The 17334-nt window shown below is 32.7% G+C and overlaps 1 protein-coding gene across 7 annotated transcripts in view; it reads left to right on the top strand.

The window, feature by feature from the left end:
- The window catches only part of CFAP206 (cilia and flagella associated protein 206), a 29024-nt gene extending 13302 nt beyond the window's left edge, over positions 1-15722 (top strand). For 5 of the 7 annotated variants that reach the window (XM_039853076.1, XM_039853074.1, XM_039853075.1 and 2 more), the window contains 6 exons: positions 2452-2571; positions 3807-4005; positions 5571-5711; positions 7691-7884; positions 12232-12375; positions 15304-15722. In XM_039853076.1, the coding sequence (XP_039709010.1) occupies positions 2452-2571; positions 3807-4005; positions 5571-5711; positions 7691-7884; positions 12232-12375; positions 15304-15534 (1029 nt within the window). In that variant the 3' untranslated portion in view covers positions 15535-15722. The remainder of the gene's footprint in view (positions 1-2451; positions 2572-3806; positions 4006-5570; positions 5712-7690; positions 7885-12231; positions 12376-15303) is intronic. The other 2 variants (XM_039853077.1, XM_039853078.1) reach the window with 2 other exon arrangements.
- The last annotated feature ends 1612 nt before the right edge of the window (positions 15723-17334 follow it).

Raw genomic sequence — 17334 nt, 5'->3', positions numbered from 1 at the left:
TTTTAATTTTTTGAGGAAACTCCATACTGTTTTTCATAGCGGCTGCACCAATTTACATCCCCAGCAATACTGCACAAGTGTTTCCTTTTCTCCATGTTCTCAACACTTATCTCTTTTCTTTTAGATAATAGCCATTTTAACATTTGTGAAGTGATATCTCATTGTGGTTTTGATTTGCATTTCCCTGATGATTAGTGATGTGAAACACTTTCATGTACCTGTTGGCCATCTGTATGTCTTCTTTGGAAAAATGTCTATTCAGATCCTCTGCTCGTTTTTTAATTGGATTTTTTTTTTTTATGCTATTGAGTTGTATGAGTTCTTTAAATATTTTGAATTTTAACCTCTTATTAGATACACGATTCAAAGTATTTTCTCCTTTTGGTTGGCTGCTTTTTCATTTTGTTGATGTTTCCTTTGCTGTGCAGAAGTTTTTAGTTCGATGTAGTCCCACTTGATTATTTTTGCTTTTGTTGCCTTTGCTTTTGGTGTCAAAGCCAAAAAAATCATTGTGAAGACCACCATCAAGGAGCTTACCGCTTATATTTTCCTCAAGTTTTATGGGTTTAAGTCTATGTTCACGTTTTTAATCACTTTTGAGTTGACTTTTGTGAATGGTGTAATATAATAGTTCAATTTCAGTCTCTTGCATATGGTTGTCCAGTTTTCCCAATACTATTCATCGAAAAGATTGTATGTTCTTGCCTCCTTTGTTGTAAATTAATTGATCATATATACCTTGGTTTCTTTCTGGGCTCTCCATTTTTTTCCATTGATCTATATGTCTGTTTTTATGCCAGTACCATACCATTTTGATGACTATAGCTTTGTAATACAGTTTGAAATCAGGAAGAGTAATGCCTCCACCTTTGTTGTTCTTTCTCGAGATTGCTTTTTGGGTTTTTTTTGTGTGTGTGTGTGTGATTGCATACAAGTTTTAGGATTGTTTGTTCTGCATTTATGAAAAATGCCATTGGGATTTTGATAAGAGATTGCATCGAATCTGGGATTACTTTGGGAAATATGGGCATTTTAACAATATTAATTATGTTAATCCATAAGCACAGAATATCTTTCTAGTTATACAACTAAATAACTATACAACTAAAACCTGTACATGGTTATAAACAAGTTCTCTTTGGTAAAATGTAAAGAGTGATTGTTCTAGGTCATTATCAGGAAAAATCAAGAAGTTCCGCATATCTATTCTATAATGGACCCTACAAACATAGTTTAGGGGAGAAGGTCTAGAGTATCTTCAGTTATGGGCTTTAAGAAGTGGTATATGGTGAATATAACTTTTTCTTTGGATAACTTATGCAGATTTATTTGTTTCTTGTGGCTGTTGCACAAATCTAAAAAATACTAAATTTTTGTATTTGATTCCTAAAACAAAACTAACGAACAAGGGAGAGAAAAACTGTGGGGTAGACAAGAGGCCCATTAGATAGGATAGATAATATTATATGGGAGAATGAGGAGAGGAGATGTCTAAAGAGTAGTATAGGTAAAATTAAAAGAGAGTTCATGTTATATTTGTGAATAAAAAATTTTCTTAGTCAAAATACAGTAATGACATTTGATATTTCTTATGAAGTAATTATTTTTATTTAAAAATAGTCTCATATAACATATAGTTAGGCTATAGCTACCTGAAAATTCAAATGCACTTTTTTTCTCTGAGTAAATGTCACTCTTTTGTACTGTACTGATAAACACATACCATCACCATTTTTGATCATATCTTAGTCAGTGCAGTATAATGGGTAAGAACTGGGCTCTGAGCTCACATGCTCTGGGGTAGAACCATGATTCTACGTTTGACTAGCTGTACATCCTTCGGCAATTTACTTACCTTTCTATACCTTGGTTTTCCTATTTGTAATTATCCCTTTTTGTACTCATAAGTATTTAATATGGTATTTAGCATATAGTAACAATAAATATTAGCAATTATTTCAGATTCAGCATTTAGCACCTTATTTTCAGATTACTGTTGTATCAGAAATATATCATTTTCTTCCAATGCTGTGATTTTTAAGATTTTCTACATTCTTGAATGTAATTTTTAAAAATCTTGGTATCAAAATTGTTTTCTAGGCAATAACTCATTAATTTTATCATTGATGAATGGGAAAACAATGAGCTATGCAAAGCTGTGTCATAGGATCCACTTCTCAGGAATGCAATTAAATTAAATATCAAAGAATACCTGTATACATTTGAGAAAAAGTATAGCCATTGTATTTCAAAAGATTTATTCATCCAACAATTATTTCTGAAGCACCGTTCATATGCCAGTACTGTTCTTGATGTTGGGGATACCATGGAGAACAGAATTCCTGTTCTCAGCTTACCTTCAGGAGATGTGGGAGCAGGTAGGGATTAAAACACAATGACTTTTGTAGTGAAATGATAAAAATATTAATGCGAACGATGTTGCCTTCACAGTCAGATATAATTACCTGTGCTCAAGAAGTGGAAATGATGACAAAGCAGTTAGGAGCCCAACTGGAACAATTAAAAATGATTGTAAAATCGAAGACAGCTGTCCCAACATCACAAGTCTTTGTAAGTATTTGTCATCAGCTTTGACCTTGTTTAAGGGTGAGTGTTCTTTTGGGTCCTATAAAATTGAATGGGAAGTAATTATAATTATTTAATTACTAAGAATATAATGCTAGTTTTGTACAAGTTGATCTTGTTTTTCATAGTTATTTTGTAGTAATAGTATAAGTTGGATGAGTGAATTCTTTTGGTGGGCATTTGCTACTAAAGGAAATGCAGATATATATAATAATAACCATAATGTCGCTATTAGCTATAGCAACAAAAATAATCCATAGTACAGTGTTGAAAATGTGTTCACAGTAGCTGGTTAGAAATTGCCTTCACCAAAATGCTGTTGCAACTTGTGAACAGACAGATAATAATCACTTTGATTACCAGGCCTGCACTTATGTCGACTTTTCTGATTATCTGAACTATCTTATGGAAAATCCAATAGCCCCAAGGAGGTATAAAATGCACATGCAGTATTTTATAGAACATTTTAAGGCTCTGGTAATTTTTCATGATCATTCCCAATATTGGGTTTAAAAATCAAGAAACTGAGGGCTAAGTTGTTTCACTTATAAGTAGGATCTGATTAATTTTTTTATTTGTTTGATCTGTAAGTCAGTGACCTTTAATAAAAATAAAAAATCATTTTAGCTCACTGACCTAAAATCTTTAACTTGCAGCTCACAAAACATGCCCCAAGCTATATTGCTAGACTTCTCATGTTCTTTTAAATCATGATTGAGGCAGATAAATCTAATTATTATGAATCATATTTAGCATTTTATTTAAAAAGAAGATATTTTCCCATTGACTTTCTGAAGTGAAGCACCCATGAATCTTTCTGCTTTCAGGCTTGTCAGGAAAAAAGAGGGAAGGTTTATTTTCTCCAAAGTATGCCTGCGCTTCTAGTTGTAGCCACAAGGTCATTTGTCATGTCTGCTGTTTGGAAATGGAGACAGGCAATCAAATGTATTGGTGTTTGTTTTGTTTTGTTTTGTTTTGTTTTGTTTTGAGTAAATTAACTTTATAACAATCATACCAAAATAAAATGCTTTGAAATAAAATACAAATTTATTTTCTCATAGTTTATGAGTCCTATTTCTATCTCGAGTCTAACTTCATGAGGCTTTTTACTTGTCTTAAGTAATAATTAATTTCTTTACAAATTATATTTATTTTCAAGGCAACAGTGATTTATAATTTTATTAAACAGTTATATTTTGAACATTTTTTCTCTTCCTCAGCCCATCTTCATTTCACTTTCTAAACTGTGGACTAGCTTTCAGGATGAAAGTGTTTTGATTAGTGTCCTCAGTAGTTTAACTGCTCACCTTGAGCGATTTCTGGGCACTCATGAAGTACTCTTTCCTGAGAAAGTAATTCAAGATCTTCTTGAAGAAGTGACTGTGAAAACTGATGTGTGTAGAATAAAAGAACACATGGGTAATAGAAATCATTCATTATTTTCTCTTAAAATTATTTCTGGAATAAAGTTACTGTTTTGTTTTAAAATCTTCATATTATATCTTTCTGATAAAGCATTAAATAAACATCTTTCTTGATTTTAAGATAATGTTCATTATCAAAAATGTGGAAAACAGAATAAATATAAACTGAATACCTATCTTACTATCCAGCAATAACCATTGTTTAAGTTATAGTTAGTGTTTTGGTTAACAATGATTTTCTGTGCTTAATGAGTTTCTATTGTGGTTTCAATAATTTTTATTATTGATCTATAGTAGAAAAGGATATTACTTTGCTGTATTTGTTACAAATAAAGCTCTATTTCTTTGGAATACTATTTGCCACATACCTGCCTCAGATGCAGGTTGACATTTATAAATCAATAAATTTTATCTTTGTAAAATTAATTAAGCTTATTTTAGACCCTTTAAGAGATGCATTGATTCTTGAAAGCATGTTTTTATTAACACACTTCTTTTTACTTTTTTGGTCTCTCCTACTGTAAAGACAATTTAAAATTCATGAGAAATGCCAAAATAAGAGTCTAGGACTTGAGTTGTTGCCTAAAAAGAAAGTTTTTCCTGAAAATGAAATTAGATAATTTACTCTCTAAGTTTCCTTTTTAAATTCTATTTTTCTAAAAGTGGAAAATAAAAATGTAACAGCAGTTTCCATTCAGTTAAACCATTAGAATACATAAAATCTGAAAATGAAATCGAAGAGACTTAAAAGCATGCTTCCAGTTAAAGGTTTTCCTACTGATTTCATTTTATTAAAACAGTAATTACTAAATGAAATTGAAAAGTTAAAGTCACTTCAGCAGTAGATATTAAACTTAACCATATCAGCAAGATAGTTTACTTGCAGCTTAGATTTAGACATGTTGTTTCCCACCATACATCAGAACTTCATATTCACTAGAGCGCTATTTACCAAGATACTGCTCCAGTGAACTGGGAGACCTAATGTTCTTCTGAATCAACTTACAATAGCCACATGTCGTAACTGTTCACGGCTTTCAGGTGTATCAGGAAAAAGAACAAAGGTTTGTTTTCTCCAAAGTATGTATTTACTTTTAGTTGTAGCCCCAGGTCATTTGTGGTTTCTGCTGTTTGGATAGAGAGCCAGACACAGAAGTGTGGTAGGGTTACGAAAGCTAAGAACCTTGGAGATCAATGTTTTATAAATGCATGTTTTTATTTGTGTAAATTTTTTTTGTCTATTTCCTTATCAAATGTAAATAGGGAAGCCAACCAACACAAGGAGGAATTTCTTTTTAAGTGTGAGGAACACAAATTATAGACTTTGTTATCAAAATTGTTACTAAGATATATTTCCTTTCTGCTCAGAACATTCTCAACTGTTTCCAGAAGCAACAGTCTTAAAGTATCTTGCAAGCTAGTATAAAAAACTACACCACATTGAATAAAGTTGATCTTTCTCTGTTTTAGTCACATACCAGCCAGTCTCTTCTGTTCATTTCCTTGAGTTGTTTACTCTTCTCATTGAATAATTTGTCTTGTCCTCATTTTTCATTTTAGAAGATAAAGTACGTCTGGTGGATTTCAGGAAACAAGAATGGCTTTTCCCAGAAACAACGGCAAATTTTGATAAATTATTAATTCAGTATCGTGGATTTTGTCCTTACACATTTGCTACAACAGATGGTCTTCTCCTTCCAGGTATATCATTGGAAATAATATTGCTCTACCTTCCCCAATATTTTCTTTAAATGAAATGCTGTCGTTGTCCCTTACATAAACATTTTTAAAAAAATTTATGGGATCTGATGGTGAATTATGAAAGAAGCTATAAAGATGATTCAGATGAAACGTTCGTCTTTCAAGTACTCAGAGTATAATCCAGTAGACTGACATAAACAAGAAATTATAATACAAGCGATAAATGATGGAATGTGTATATAATGAAATATGGATGTTGTAGTAACATAAATATGGATGTTGTAGTAACATAAATGAGGGCTGACTTATATGCCCAGTGAAGGATTTCAGAAATGTTATGTGACATTTCTAAAATATGCCATTTTCAGTTACTTGAAAGAGCAACACCAATTTGACTGATAAGTTTATTTAAAAATATTCTTTGTCACTTATGGTTATATTCCACTAACAGAGATCAGGATTTCTGTATAAGGCAGATAACACTAAGGAAATGTCCAATTTCTTGTCAAGTAAAATTTCTCTTGATATTACTAGAGCTTCTCCAAAACAAATAGTAAATCAGAAATTGAGATGAATTAAGTTATTATTCAAAAAATTCGATGTGAATTAGGAAAGAACAAGAAGTTGACGAGAGTTAGAATAAAAACAGTTTGACAAGCTTGTTTCTTATTTACTTTACACCATGAAGCTTCTCCTTGCTTTTCTTCTTTCTTATTTCCTTTATTTCTTTTATTATATTTCACAGTTGGTTATTTTTTCATTGCAAAGAGTTATTGGGATTGTGTGTATGCAGACTAGAGAACAGACAAATTGACTCACTTTTTGTGGTATTGGATTTTTCATACTGGCGGTGACAAAAGGTTTATTTACTATAGAGAACTGAGAAAATAGTATTCTGAGGCCTTTGTGAAGGTCATTGATTCTGGGGAGAAAACAAGAGCCATGAAGAATTAAAAAGCAATGGAATATAGATGGTTATTTTCTTCTCTTTCCTTTTTTCTCTCCTTTTCTTCTTTCTTCTCTAACTCCCTCTGTCCCTCCCTCCCTCCCTAGACGTGGTCCTTTTCAGATGACTTGACTGACTTTTTGGCCTACCATTCTCTCCCTTGCTCACTATTCCCGCCCCACTGGCCTTCTAGCTACATTCCAAGCCCATTTTTCACCTCAGAGCATTTGCCCTTGCTATTCCCTCTACTTGGAAAGCTCTATCCCCTAGCAGATACATATCTTGTACCTCATTTTATTCAGCCTTCCCTGATAACCCAGTTTAAAATATCAACCTCATTCTCCTTTCTCTCACTATGTGCTTAACCTACTTTATTTATTTATTTTTCTGTAGCACTGATCACTCTCTGGCCTATGGCTATGTGTTGATTTGGTGAGAGCAGGGACTTTGTTTCCTTCTATATCCTCAGTGCCAAGAACAGGGTCAGTAGATATTTGTTGCATAAAGAAAGAGCAAATAAGTAAGACAGTATTACTGTTTTTATATAATTCCCATAAACTATGTGGATATTTAATAATCCATATTTTACATAGTATCTTTTCACAGTGGGAAATACTTTCTAACATGGAAACTTACATTTTGGAAAAGATGTCCCATTTTTGTAGTTCTTATAGAATTATTTTTAAAACAGTGCTTATGTAGTAATTTAGTTTAAGGAGAATTGAAAAACCTGCCAGATGACTAAGTGTCTACTCATAAGAGATTTTTAAGCACCTTATATCTGGATAGTGAAATATCTTTATATAAAATCATACTTTAAAATAAAAACATATAAAAGTAGTTAATTTAATTTGAATTTCACATAAAATATAATTTAACATTATAACATTGCTAATTGTAACATTTTAGCAAAATAAAAACATAAGTGATATGTTAAAAATGCAGTATATAGGAAATGGTTCTCTGGTTGTATTACAAACCCAGAATCACTTAATATTTCATAGCTCATTCAATTCCTTTTCTTAATTTTTAGGAAATCCAGCAATTGGAATTCTGAAACATAAAGAAAAATATTACACTTTCAATAACAGAGATGCTGCATATTCATTTGCAGAAAACCCTGAAAATTACATTGATATAATTAAAGAAAAGGCCAAAAAAAATGCAGAATTAATTCAGCTACTGGAACTTCATCAACAGTTTGAAACCCTCATTCCATATTCTCAGGTAAGCAGGATCAGTATTTTAAGAATTTGTGATATCTAAAAGTATAGCTAATTTAAAAATTATATTTTGTTGTAGATTGGTTTCTAACTCCAGACAGACGTGGGGTCAGATGAAGGCCTTTACAGGTTTACTGAAAGAGACTCACATCTGAAGATGGAAACTAAAAAAATTCACAAATAGTGAAAACAAGATTAGGAATCAAATTGATAAAGACTGGGAAAGTCTGAAACAGAAAGACTACATTTAGATAAATAATTGAAAGGACAGCATTTTCTTATCTAAAATTGAAGGAGCTCGACACAGATAACATAGGTGATAACTTATACTCAATTGTAAAATAATTTAACGTGTTTAAATTGCAAGTCTGAAAGGCCACAAAATGGATCTGAAGGCATGTTTCTTTGTATGTCCGTGCCTATTTGTCAGTTCATTCAACAGATATTTACTGAGCCACCTACTATGTGCCAGGCACTATTCTTCGCACAGGGGATTTGGCAGTGAACAAAACATAAAAATCCCTGCCTGCGTATACTGCGGTATATTCTTCTCATTTTCTTCCTCTTTGTTTCTCATTTTTGTTCACCTTTTAATTGCTCTTTCTGTCTTTTCTCTCTCATTCAGTTCCTTTCTTTTAAACTCACTAAAATACAAATCAGAGTGGTTTAAAATGTTTTTTGTTTGTTTGTTTTTTATCATTGTTGTTGTTGTTATTTTTATCAACATTTTGACTATGAAGCAAGTGGTTTTGGGTACAACTGACCAGGTTGGCAGGGCCCCAAGCAGTGACTGGTAAGAGGGTGGTCGAGCTGGTATCTGTGCGGCACAGAGGGTAGTCTGAATATTTTGGCAAGACTGGGAACAAGCTAAGGACAAAGTGGTTGGGGAGCGGCATGGTGGTCAAACCCTGGACAGTGCGATTGGCTCTTTTGTTCTAACAAAGTGCTACCAGTCTATTGCTGTGACACTCTTTTTTTGGATGAGGCAGTTCTCCAGAGTGTTCCAGGTTCCTTCTGTTGTGGAGAGAGATTGGTATATTTAGTATCCTTCTGTATGTGAACAAATTGTAGGCTTACAATTTTTGGCTCAACTGAGAAGTTACTCTCAAAATAATTGGACCAATTTAACTCCAGTCTAGGAGGCTTACCCCTTACTCATAATCCTGCTAGAACTTGCTATTACCTGGGTTTATAATTTTTGCCAATGCGATGAATTTAAAATGGTATCTCATTGTTTTATTGTACTCTTTTCTGATAGTGAAGTTCAGCATATCTTCTTACATCTATTACTCATTCAGATTTCCTTTTCTTTACATCAACTATTCAAAACTTTTTGCCAATTTTTTCTTTTCTGTACTATTTCTGTCTTTAACTTGTTGATTGGCAGGAATTCCTTGTCTGTTCTAAATATTAATTCTTTGTCAGTTAAAAAAGTTGCAAACGTCTTTTGCCTAGTCTGTTACCTCTTGGTTAGCTTTGTCAGTTGAGTTCTTCATCAAAGACATATCTTTAATTTTAATGTAGTCATATCTATTAATTTTTACCTTAAATGTGTGCTTTTTGAAGTCTTGTTTTAGAAATTCTTTATTGTCTTAGGTTATTCACTTATATTTTCTCCTGTTTTAATTTTCTGTTTACATTTAGATCTTTAGTCCATTTGGAGATAATAAAGAATTCTAATTTTATTTTTCTTCATGTAATGAGCCAGCTTTCTTAACATCATTAATAAGAATTTGTGGTTTTCCCACTGAATATGATGCTACTCCCATTATATTAACAATTTTCATACCAAATGGGCTTATTTCTAGGTTCTTAATTTTGTTCCACTGGCCTATTTGTCTATCTCTATGTTGAGACCATACTTTTAAAATTGCTATTGCTCTGTAAATATTTTATCTGAGAGGGCAAGCCCTTTATCCTTTTATTTTTTCAAACTTGTCTTAGACACTTATGCATGGATCTTTATATGTCCATGTAAATTTCTTAATGAATTTTTCAACTTCCCCCCAAAGTCTTCCTGGGTTTTAACTGGAATTGCATTAAAATAATAAAATAATTTGTGGGAGAATTTATACGTTTGTTAGATTGGGTTGTCCCATACATAAAAAGTACTCTTTGCTTAGTTTTCTTTCTTTTTTTTTACCATTAGTAGTTTCACTAATTATGCTTTAATAAAATTTAATGGTTTTAGTTATATTTTATACTCTGCCTTCTTTTAAAACAGTAAGTAAGATAACTTTTTTAAAAAGCACTTACATATCAATTCTAATGAAATAAAACTAAAAGGCTAAAAGGAAAACATTACATGGGGAAAATATGTCCTGCTCATTTTAAATAAATAACTTTTAATTTTTAATTGTATAATATTTATATAAACCAAAGGATATATAAAATGTATCACTGTATAAAAACAATGAAAAACACTTGTGTATCCAGCCCTTGATAACAAGTACCTCAGAGCCCCCTATATACTTCTTAACAATCTCATTCTTTTCTCCACATTAGTAACTACTTTATGGATTTAGTGTTTTTTATTCTTTGTCTTTTGTCTTTCATGTATATATTCCTAAACTATGTATTTCTGTGAAGTGACTATGTCTTTTGTCCAATTTTCTAGTAGATTACATGTCTTTTCTTAGTGATCTATGGGAGGTGTTTTTTTCAAAAACATGTTTTTGATGTGAATTCTTCACTAGATAATGTTTTGCAGATATGTCTCGCAGTGTGTAGCATATCTTTTGATTCTCTTTGTGGTGTCTTTTGATAAACAAAAGTTTTTCATTTTAATGTGTAATTTACCATTCTTGTTTTATGTCTTGTGTAATAAATCCTCATGTATCCTTAGGTCATAAAATTATTGTCTTAAAATTTTTTTAAACATAAATTTGCCTTTCACACTAGAGTCTTTAGTCACTTGGATTTGATTTTTGTGTCTGATAAAGATCCAATTTTAATTATTTTTCATTTGAATAGCAAATTGCCCCAGACCATATGTTCAATACTCTCTCCTTTCCTTACTGTCTGGTATATGCAGGCTAATTTTTTAAGCTCTATTCTGATCAATTATTCATTTTTTAAAAAAAAATTCCTATGCTTATATCTTAGTATAACTTTAAAATAAGTCTTCATATCTGGTAAAGTAAGATCTCCTACTTTCTCTAAGATTACACTTGACTCTTTTCATATAAATTTGAGAATTATATTGTCAAGTTCTATAGAAAACCTTGAAAGAGGTATGAATTTGCATGTCTATAGACAAGAATTATTTGGTCTTGCTATCACTCATTTATATCTTACAGAGTTGTAAGATAGCTCAAAGACTTTGAAAGGCTAAAATCACGTAACCAGAAAGCTGTGCTGTATGTAGACAGTGCACTGTTTTCTGTTAAAAAATTATTTCCCCCTATATATCTGGTCTTGTTTTCCCTTTCTTTCTATTTAATCCATAGCTGTTCTTCAGTGACCTTTAGTGCATATAGAAATGGGTTTTCTCCCTCCATATTTCAGTGCTGTAGTTCTTATTATTACTTACTTGCCATTTATTAGTATTGTAGAATATTGTTAATTTTATTTTCAGCATATTTTTATCTATCTATGTCATCAGATCATTTTGAAAGTAAAAATTAGATCTTTTGTAAAATGCTAGGCACTCACACATCTGTTGCTCGACTTGGGGAAAAAGTTAACCTCTTCTCTCTCGTGTTAACCTCTTCTCTCTACTGTGACCGAGCTCCTTAAACCTCTGTCATCCTCTCCAGCAAACCCATATCCAGCTAATCATATCTTCTTTATTGTGGAATTACTTTATACTTAATATTTGAAGAGTAATAGTGAGCTTCTTGGTGTTCCAGCAGAAAATCAACATATTCAACTAAAAAAAAAAAACCTGTTAGATAATAATCCGGCTATGTATGTCTGCTTTGAGTTAAAGGTATATGCTAAAGATGTTCTGATACTTTAAATGAATGTAGTTTATACCTAATTTTAATAGCTATTTTAAATTTCTATCCATTTCCAACAAGATATTCACTTATGCTACCAATTATGAAAGTCAGAGAGGGAGCATTTGACTTGTCAGTGAGTGATGTTATATTTTCTTCTTCCAAAATCCACCTCCTACATTAAATTCACAAAATCAGGCACAAAGCTACAATGCTCAGGAGAATAAATTACATTTAGCTCACTAATTATGAGTGTATTTTCTCTGCTGGTGTTTACAAATCTATCTCATGTTCAGAAATTCTTGTTTTTCTAATATTTTGTCAGTTTTAGCTAAATACTTTAGTTATCTGTAAATAATGTCTATTTATTTTTTCACAAAAATTAATTAGAGAAAACTCCATTTCTTTAGATGAAAGATGTTGACAAACATTATATAAAACCAATTACAAAGAGTGAAACTAGCACACAGACGGATACACACATATTGCCACCAACAATTGTGAGATCATATGAGTGGAATGAATGGGAATTAAGAAGAAAAGCTATAAAATTGGTTTGTAACAATATTTTCTAAAATTACTTATAGGTTGGGAAATTTTAATGTTGTTACTCGTAGAGTTGATAAGTTAAATTGTCTTTATAAAATAGTCATACAGAGTTCTTTGCTAACAAAATAATTAGCATAATTATAATTTACCAGCTTTACATTGTAAGATTTTCTTCTAATTTAAAGCATATATAGAAATACAGAAGCATGAAACTACTCAAATTATATCAGCCACTAACTAGAACAATAATAGCTCCTATCTCTCTCTCCTTCCTTCCCTCCCTCCATCTTATCTCTCTATCGATCTATATAATAGTTTTAAATTATTTTGCTAATCTATGAGGTGCTAGTATTTAAAGCATTTTCAACTTCCCCTGATCATTTAAAGTATACCTTTCTTTTTTTTCTGATTTTTGTTGAGGAGCAGAATGTTACCTCTGTTACATCACAGATATTGCCCCCTTACTGTCAACGTGTCCTCTCTAGACACCAGGATCTCTAGCGCTTCTAATTCTCAGTCATCTTAATCACAATAGGTGCTTATCCTTAAAGCCTGCCTTTGAAACTGTCACCCCTCTTCCCCTCACTCACCGCATTTATTGTATCTTGTCCTTTTAAACAATTATTTATAATATAAAATAAACAAGCACTTTTTATAACTATAGCTTTTCCTTAGTGTATTTTATTCATCTCTTTAATCGGGTATGGAAATAAATAAGACTACCCAAATGAGAACAGAGGCTATTTATTTAGAGCTTGCTATAGTAAGGAAGTCAGCCACCATCACTTGCCTTTGGCAGAGACTCAAGGACAGGGAGTGGAGTGGGAAAGCTTTATATGAAAACAGGGAGGGGTTCAGGTATTCTCTGATTGGAGGTTGTTGACATAGGGAAACCGGATACAGGCATCTTATGTGTTTGGTTTGGTGAGTATATTTGGCTTTCTCTGGCTAGTCGAATTGGAGGGTGGGTGGACATCCAAATAGGGAAGCTGGCTAAGTCCTGACTGCTCTAGACCAAAATTGCTACCACTACAGAGGTTGTGGTTTGGCTTTCCGGAATGGTTGCTGTAGAGGTTATGGGTCAGAGTTCTATTGTTATACAAGGTCTCATCTTGGTCTGTTTGTATATTCAGTTTCTCACAGGCTTGTCAGTAACCACATCATTTCCCTTGCCACCCTCTCTGGTGGCAGCTTTTCAAAAAGTCCCTTGATATGCTGGAATGAAGAAGGTTCCGCTTCCGGGTGTATCTTCCAGATCATTGTTCCATTAGCATTCCTATCAGTTACTCTCCTGTAGTTCTTGAGGCTCCCATTCCTCATATTCTTTTCTATTATCTCCTAAGCTCACTTGAACTCATCAGATATATACTGGATAACTACTACTTTGTTCTTCAGGAGCTAATAGACCATCAAGTAGCATTGATGCACTAAAAATAATTAAGTGCCTCTTGCTAAGTGGTATTACAGAAGTGAAATAAAAATTCTGCTAACTTGACTTAGGTGACAATTAAAGTTGATTTTAAAATACAAATAGGCAAAAGAGAAGTGAGGTGTGATGGTTGGATAGGATATGAGGGGTAGAGGTGACAGCATAGGTCCAGACTGGAAATGTTAAGAGAATGGAGTATTCTATTCAGTGGGGATGAACTTCATACTGACTGAACCCTCTCTTTTCATTCCTCAGCCTCTGCTTCATTCTGATTCCCACCTTAGACCTAATTAATTGTCCCCTAGAATGGCATCATGTCGAATGCCAGCTCCCCAAATATTACCAATACACTTTGTTGATAAGACAAAACTGAGTGTATTGGCTTAAAGCCGTGAGGGCGACCACCACCTCAGTAGTGGCAGTGTCTCAGAGGAGGAACAGCAAGGTTGGAATTTATTGAGAATTTGAAGTTTGGTTGAAGGCAGGTCTTTCAGTGCCAGGGGCAGGTTGGAGGATGGGATGGAGGCTTGAATTGGATTGGGTAAAGATTATGAAAAATCAGTCCAGCATTGATGAGAATAGATTTTTGAGGCAAGGGATGCAAAGAATCCTAGGGCTTAATCTATGTGTTAATGCTTACTACTGAAGAATTGATGCGTCTTTCAGGATGTTCTGTAATGAACAATCAAGTTATTTGCTTTTGCGAGAGTCTCTTGGAATAGTAAAATTAAGCTAATGAAGATAACGAAATAGTAAAGTCACATTAGTGTATACAATAAGCTGTGTGTAGGGGAAGTAGTTTTGGTTCTCAGTCACCCTCAGCATCTCAAACTCTGAAATGTTTTCTCTAATTCCAGGTCTTCCTTAACTCGCATGCTCTAATGCCTTCAGAGTTTGTTTGCTTTTTTTTTTTTTACTTCATCATAACCTCATGATGAAGTAATGCGTATTCTCCTTTTTATAAGCTCCTCCTTGCTTCTCAGCCTGAGTAATTTATTTAACTTTATGCTTACTAGTAGTAATGCATAAAAGGAGCAGGCAAAATGTAGAATAATGTAAGCCATAATCTGATAACATCAGAGTTTTTTATATTAAGTCTTGAGTAAAGCCCATTTAAATAAGACAATGGAAATCTTAAATTTTTGTCTTATAAAAATAAACCAAAAATGGTGGAAAATCCAAATTGTATGAATCTCAAAGTATAGTAATGAAAGTATTAGAAGATTATATTAACAAATAATTGAGCTCACTGTAAATTTGAACCTGTATGTTATTTCTTTGGGTCAGTTTTCATTATTCAATATATTTTCCTACTTTTTGGCAAATGATATTTATTTTCTATAACATTCTAGATATTCTAATGTTCTAATGTTTTGTAGAAAAATGCTGTGTTGCAAGACTAATTTTTTGTGGTTTGAGAAAAAAATAGGCAGATATTAAGTGACAATATTTGATATTGTTCTTTAGAGAAATGTTAATTCCTGTGTACTCTCCTTCTACATAGGCCAATTTGCATCACAAAGTTACTCACTCGGTACAAACCAATCTTAGTCACATGAGAAGAGAAAACAGCTCACAGGTATATCCTGCAAAGGATGTTGGCACACAGTCTCTGAGGGAAGGCAGCACCCGAGTGCCCAGGCCCCAGATATACATTGCCGGTCTCCGTGGGGGCCAGACTAAAGTCACCAAAGGGGTCAAGGTGAACTTAACCAGAGCCGTTGATGAAACCTAGTTTGACTATATTCTTATAGTAGGTATCACCAAATTATGAATAATGACAAATATTTAAAAGTATTTTTGCATCCAAGAAATTTAGCTAATTTTGTGGTGCTGGCACGTTCATTGGTTGTATGAATATTTTTGGATTCTTATTAACATTCACTGTCAAACTGCTACAAAAAAACTAAAAATTGTTTTCTGTGACACATTTTTTATTCTATTAAAATTGAAAAGTAAAACTCTGTCCATGCATCTTTTATTTGTTAGAAAAAGTTTGGCAGCATTAAGACTGACATGATGATGCCATTTAGATATTAATATAAGATTATGACTGAGATAGAAGTTTATTTCTAAAATTACATTTGGTAGTAAACATTAAAAATTTAAAATCTAGACAATATTTTCAGCTTCATTAGCTATTAAATGTTCACATATATTAAATTGATATACAGCAGTACCCCCTTGGCTGTGGTTTTGATTTCCATTTTTCAGTGACCCATGGGCAATAGTGATCTGAAAATATTAAATGAAAAATTCCAGAAATAAACAATTCATAAATTTTAAATTGCTCGCCATTCTGAGTAGTATGAGAAAATCTTGTGCTATCCTGCCCCATCCCACCTGGGCACATGAATCATTCCTTTGTTCAGCGTATCTATACAGCATGTACAGTACAGTGAGATACTTTGAGAAAGACAGAGACCGCATTCACATAACTTTTCTTATAGTATATTGTTATAATTATTTTATTATTTGTTATTGTTTTTAATCTCTTATTATGCCTAATTTGTAAATTAAATTCTATCATAGGTATGTATATATATATGCACGGGAAAAAACATAGTATATATAGAGTTCGGTACAATTATGTTTTCAGGGGTGTTGAAATGTATCCCCTGTGGATAAAGGGGGGACTACTGTGTAATAAAACCTTACCAATTCAGGACAATTAAAACAAAGGTCCACATGATGTTTTTTAAAATCTGGAAATTTTGCATAAATCTGGCTTTCTGACTCCTTAAAAAAATCAGAATATCTGGCAACACTTAGCTAGCCTTCCCGTAAGTAGTAGCTATGCCCTTTAATAGGGCAGGCACTTCTAGTTCCAATTCCTGCAGCCTTACTGGTCTCCCCTTGCCTTATTTGCCTGACTCCATAGGCAGTTGTGTTTAGGGTTTCTGTGAATTACTGACATCTAATTTTAGAGCTGTAGTTTTATTACTGTCTTACATACTTCTAATATCTCATGGATTAGAAAGACTCCCAGGTGGAAGTACTGTTAAACCTGCTTTAACAACTAGGGGGTAACTCATATTTAGCATATTTTTTTCTGCCTAAGTGACTTTCACTAAGGTTTTGTATAATTTGTTTTCTTTATTGGTTGAATGTTATTGTAATAGGAATATGCTTTAAAATCCATTTTCCACAGATTTTATAAAGGTAAACTTCAAAAAGGCCTACTTCTAAGTTTTTATGATTTTCATGCCTGTAGTTTAAAAGTGATGCTAAAGATAAGCTGGCTGGATGTTGACGCAAGACCTGGGGTTGGGGGCTAGGGGAGTGATCTATATTTGAAGGAGGTGGAATAGTTATATCTAATACTAAACTGCACATTCAGGAATTTGATTTTATCTGTTCTGTTAACCCCCATTTGATTCTGTAAGAGTCCTAAACACAAAAAAGAATGATTGGTAAGCCACCATTTGGGGTTATAACATTAAGGATGAGAGTAACATTGCCAAGTGAATAAAAATACCAAATATAGTTTCAAAAACTAAATTTAATATTAGACAGTTTCATAGCAAATATAACA

The sequence above is a fragment of the Pteropus medius genome, unplaced genomic scaffold, assembly GCF_902729225.1.
Source record: "Pteropus medius unplaced genomic scaffold, Ma_sr-lr_union100, whole genome shotgun sequence".
Taxonomy (NCBI): domain Eukaryota; kingdom Metazoa; phylum Chordata; class Mammalia; order Chiroptera; family Pteropodidae; genus Pteropus; species Pteropus medius.
Note: the sequence above shows the minus strand (reverse complement) of the source record. Positions and strands in the feature narration are given on the sequence as shown.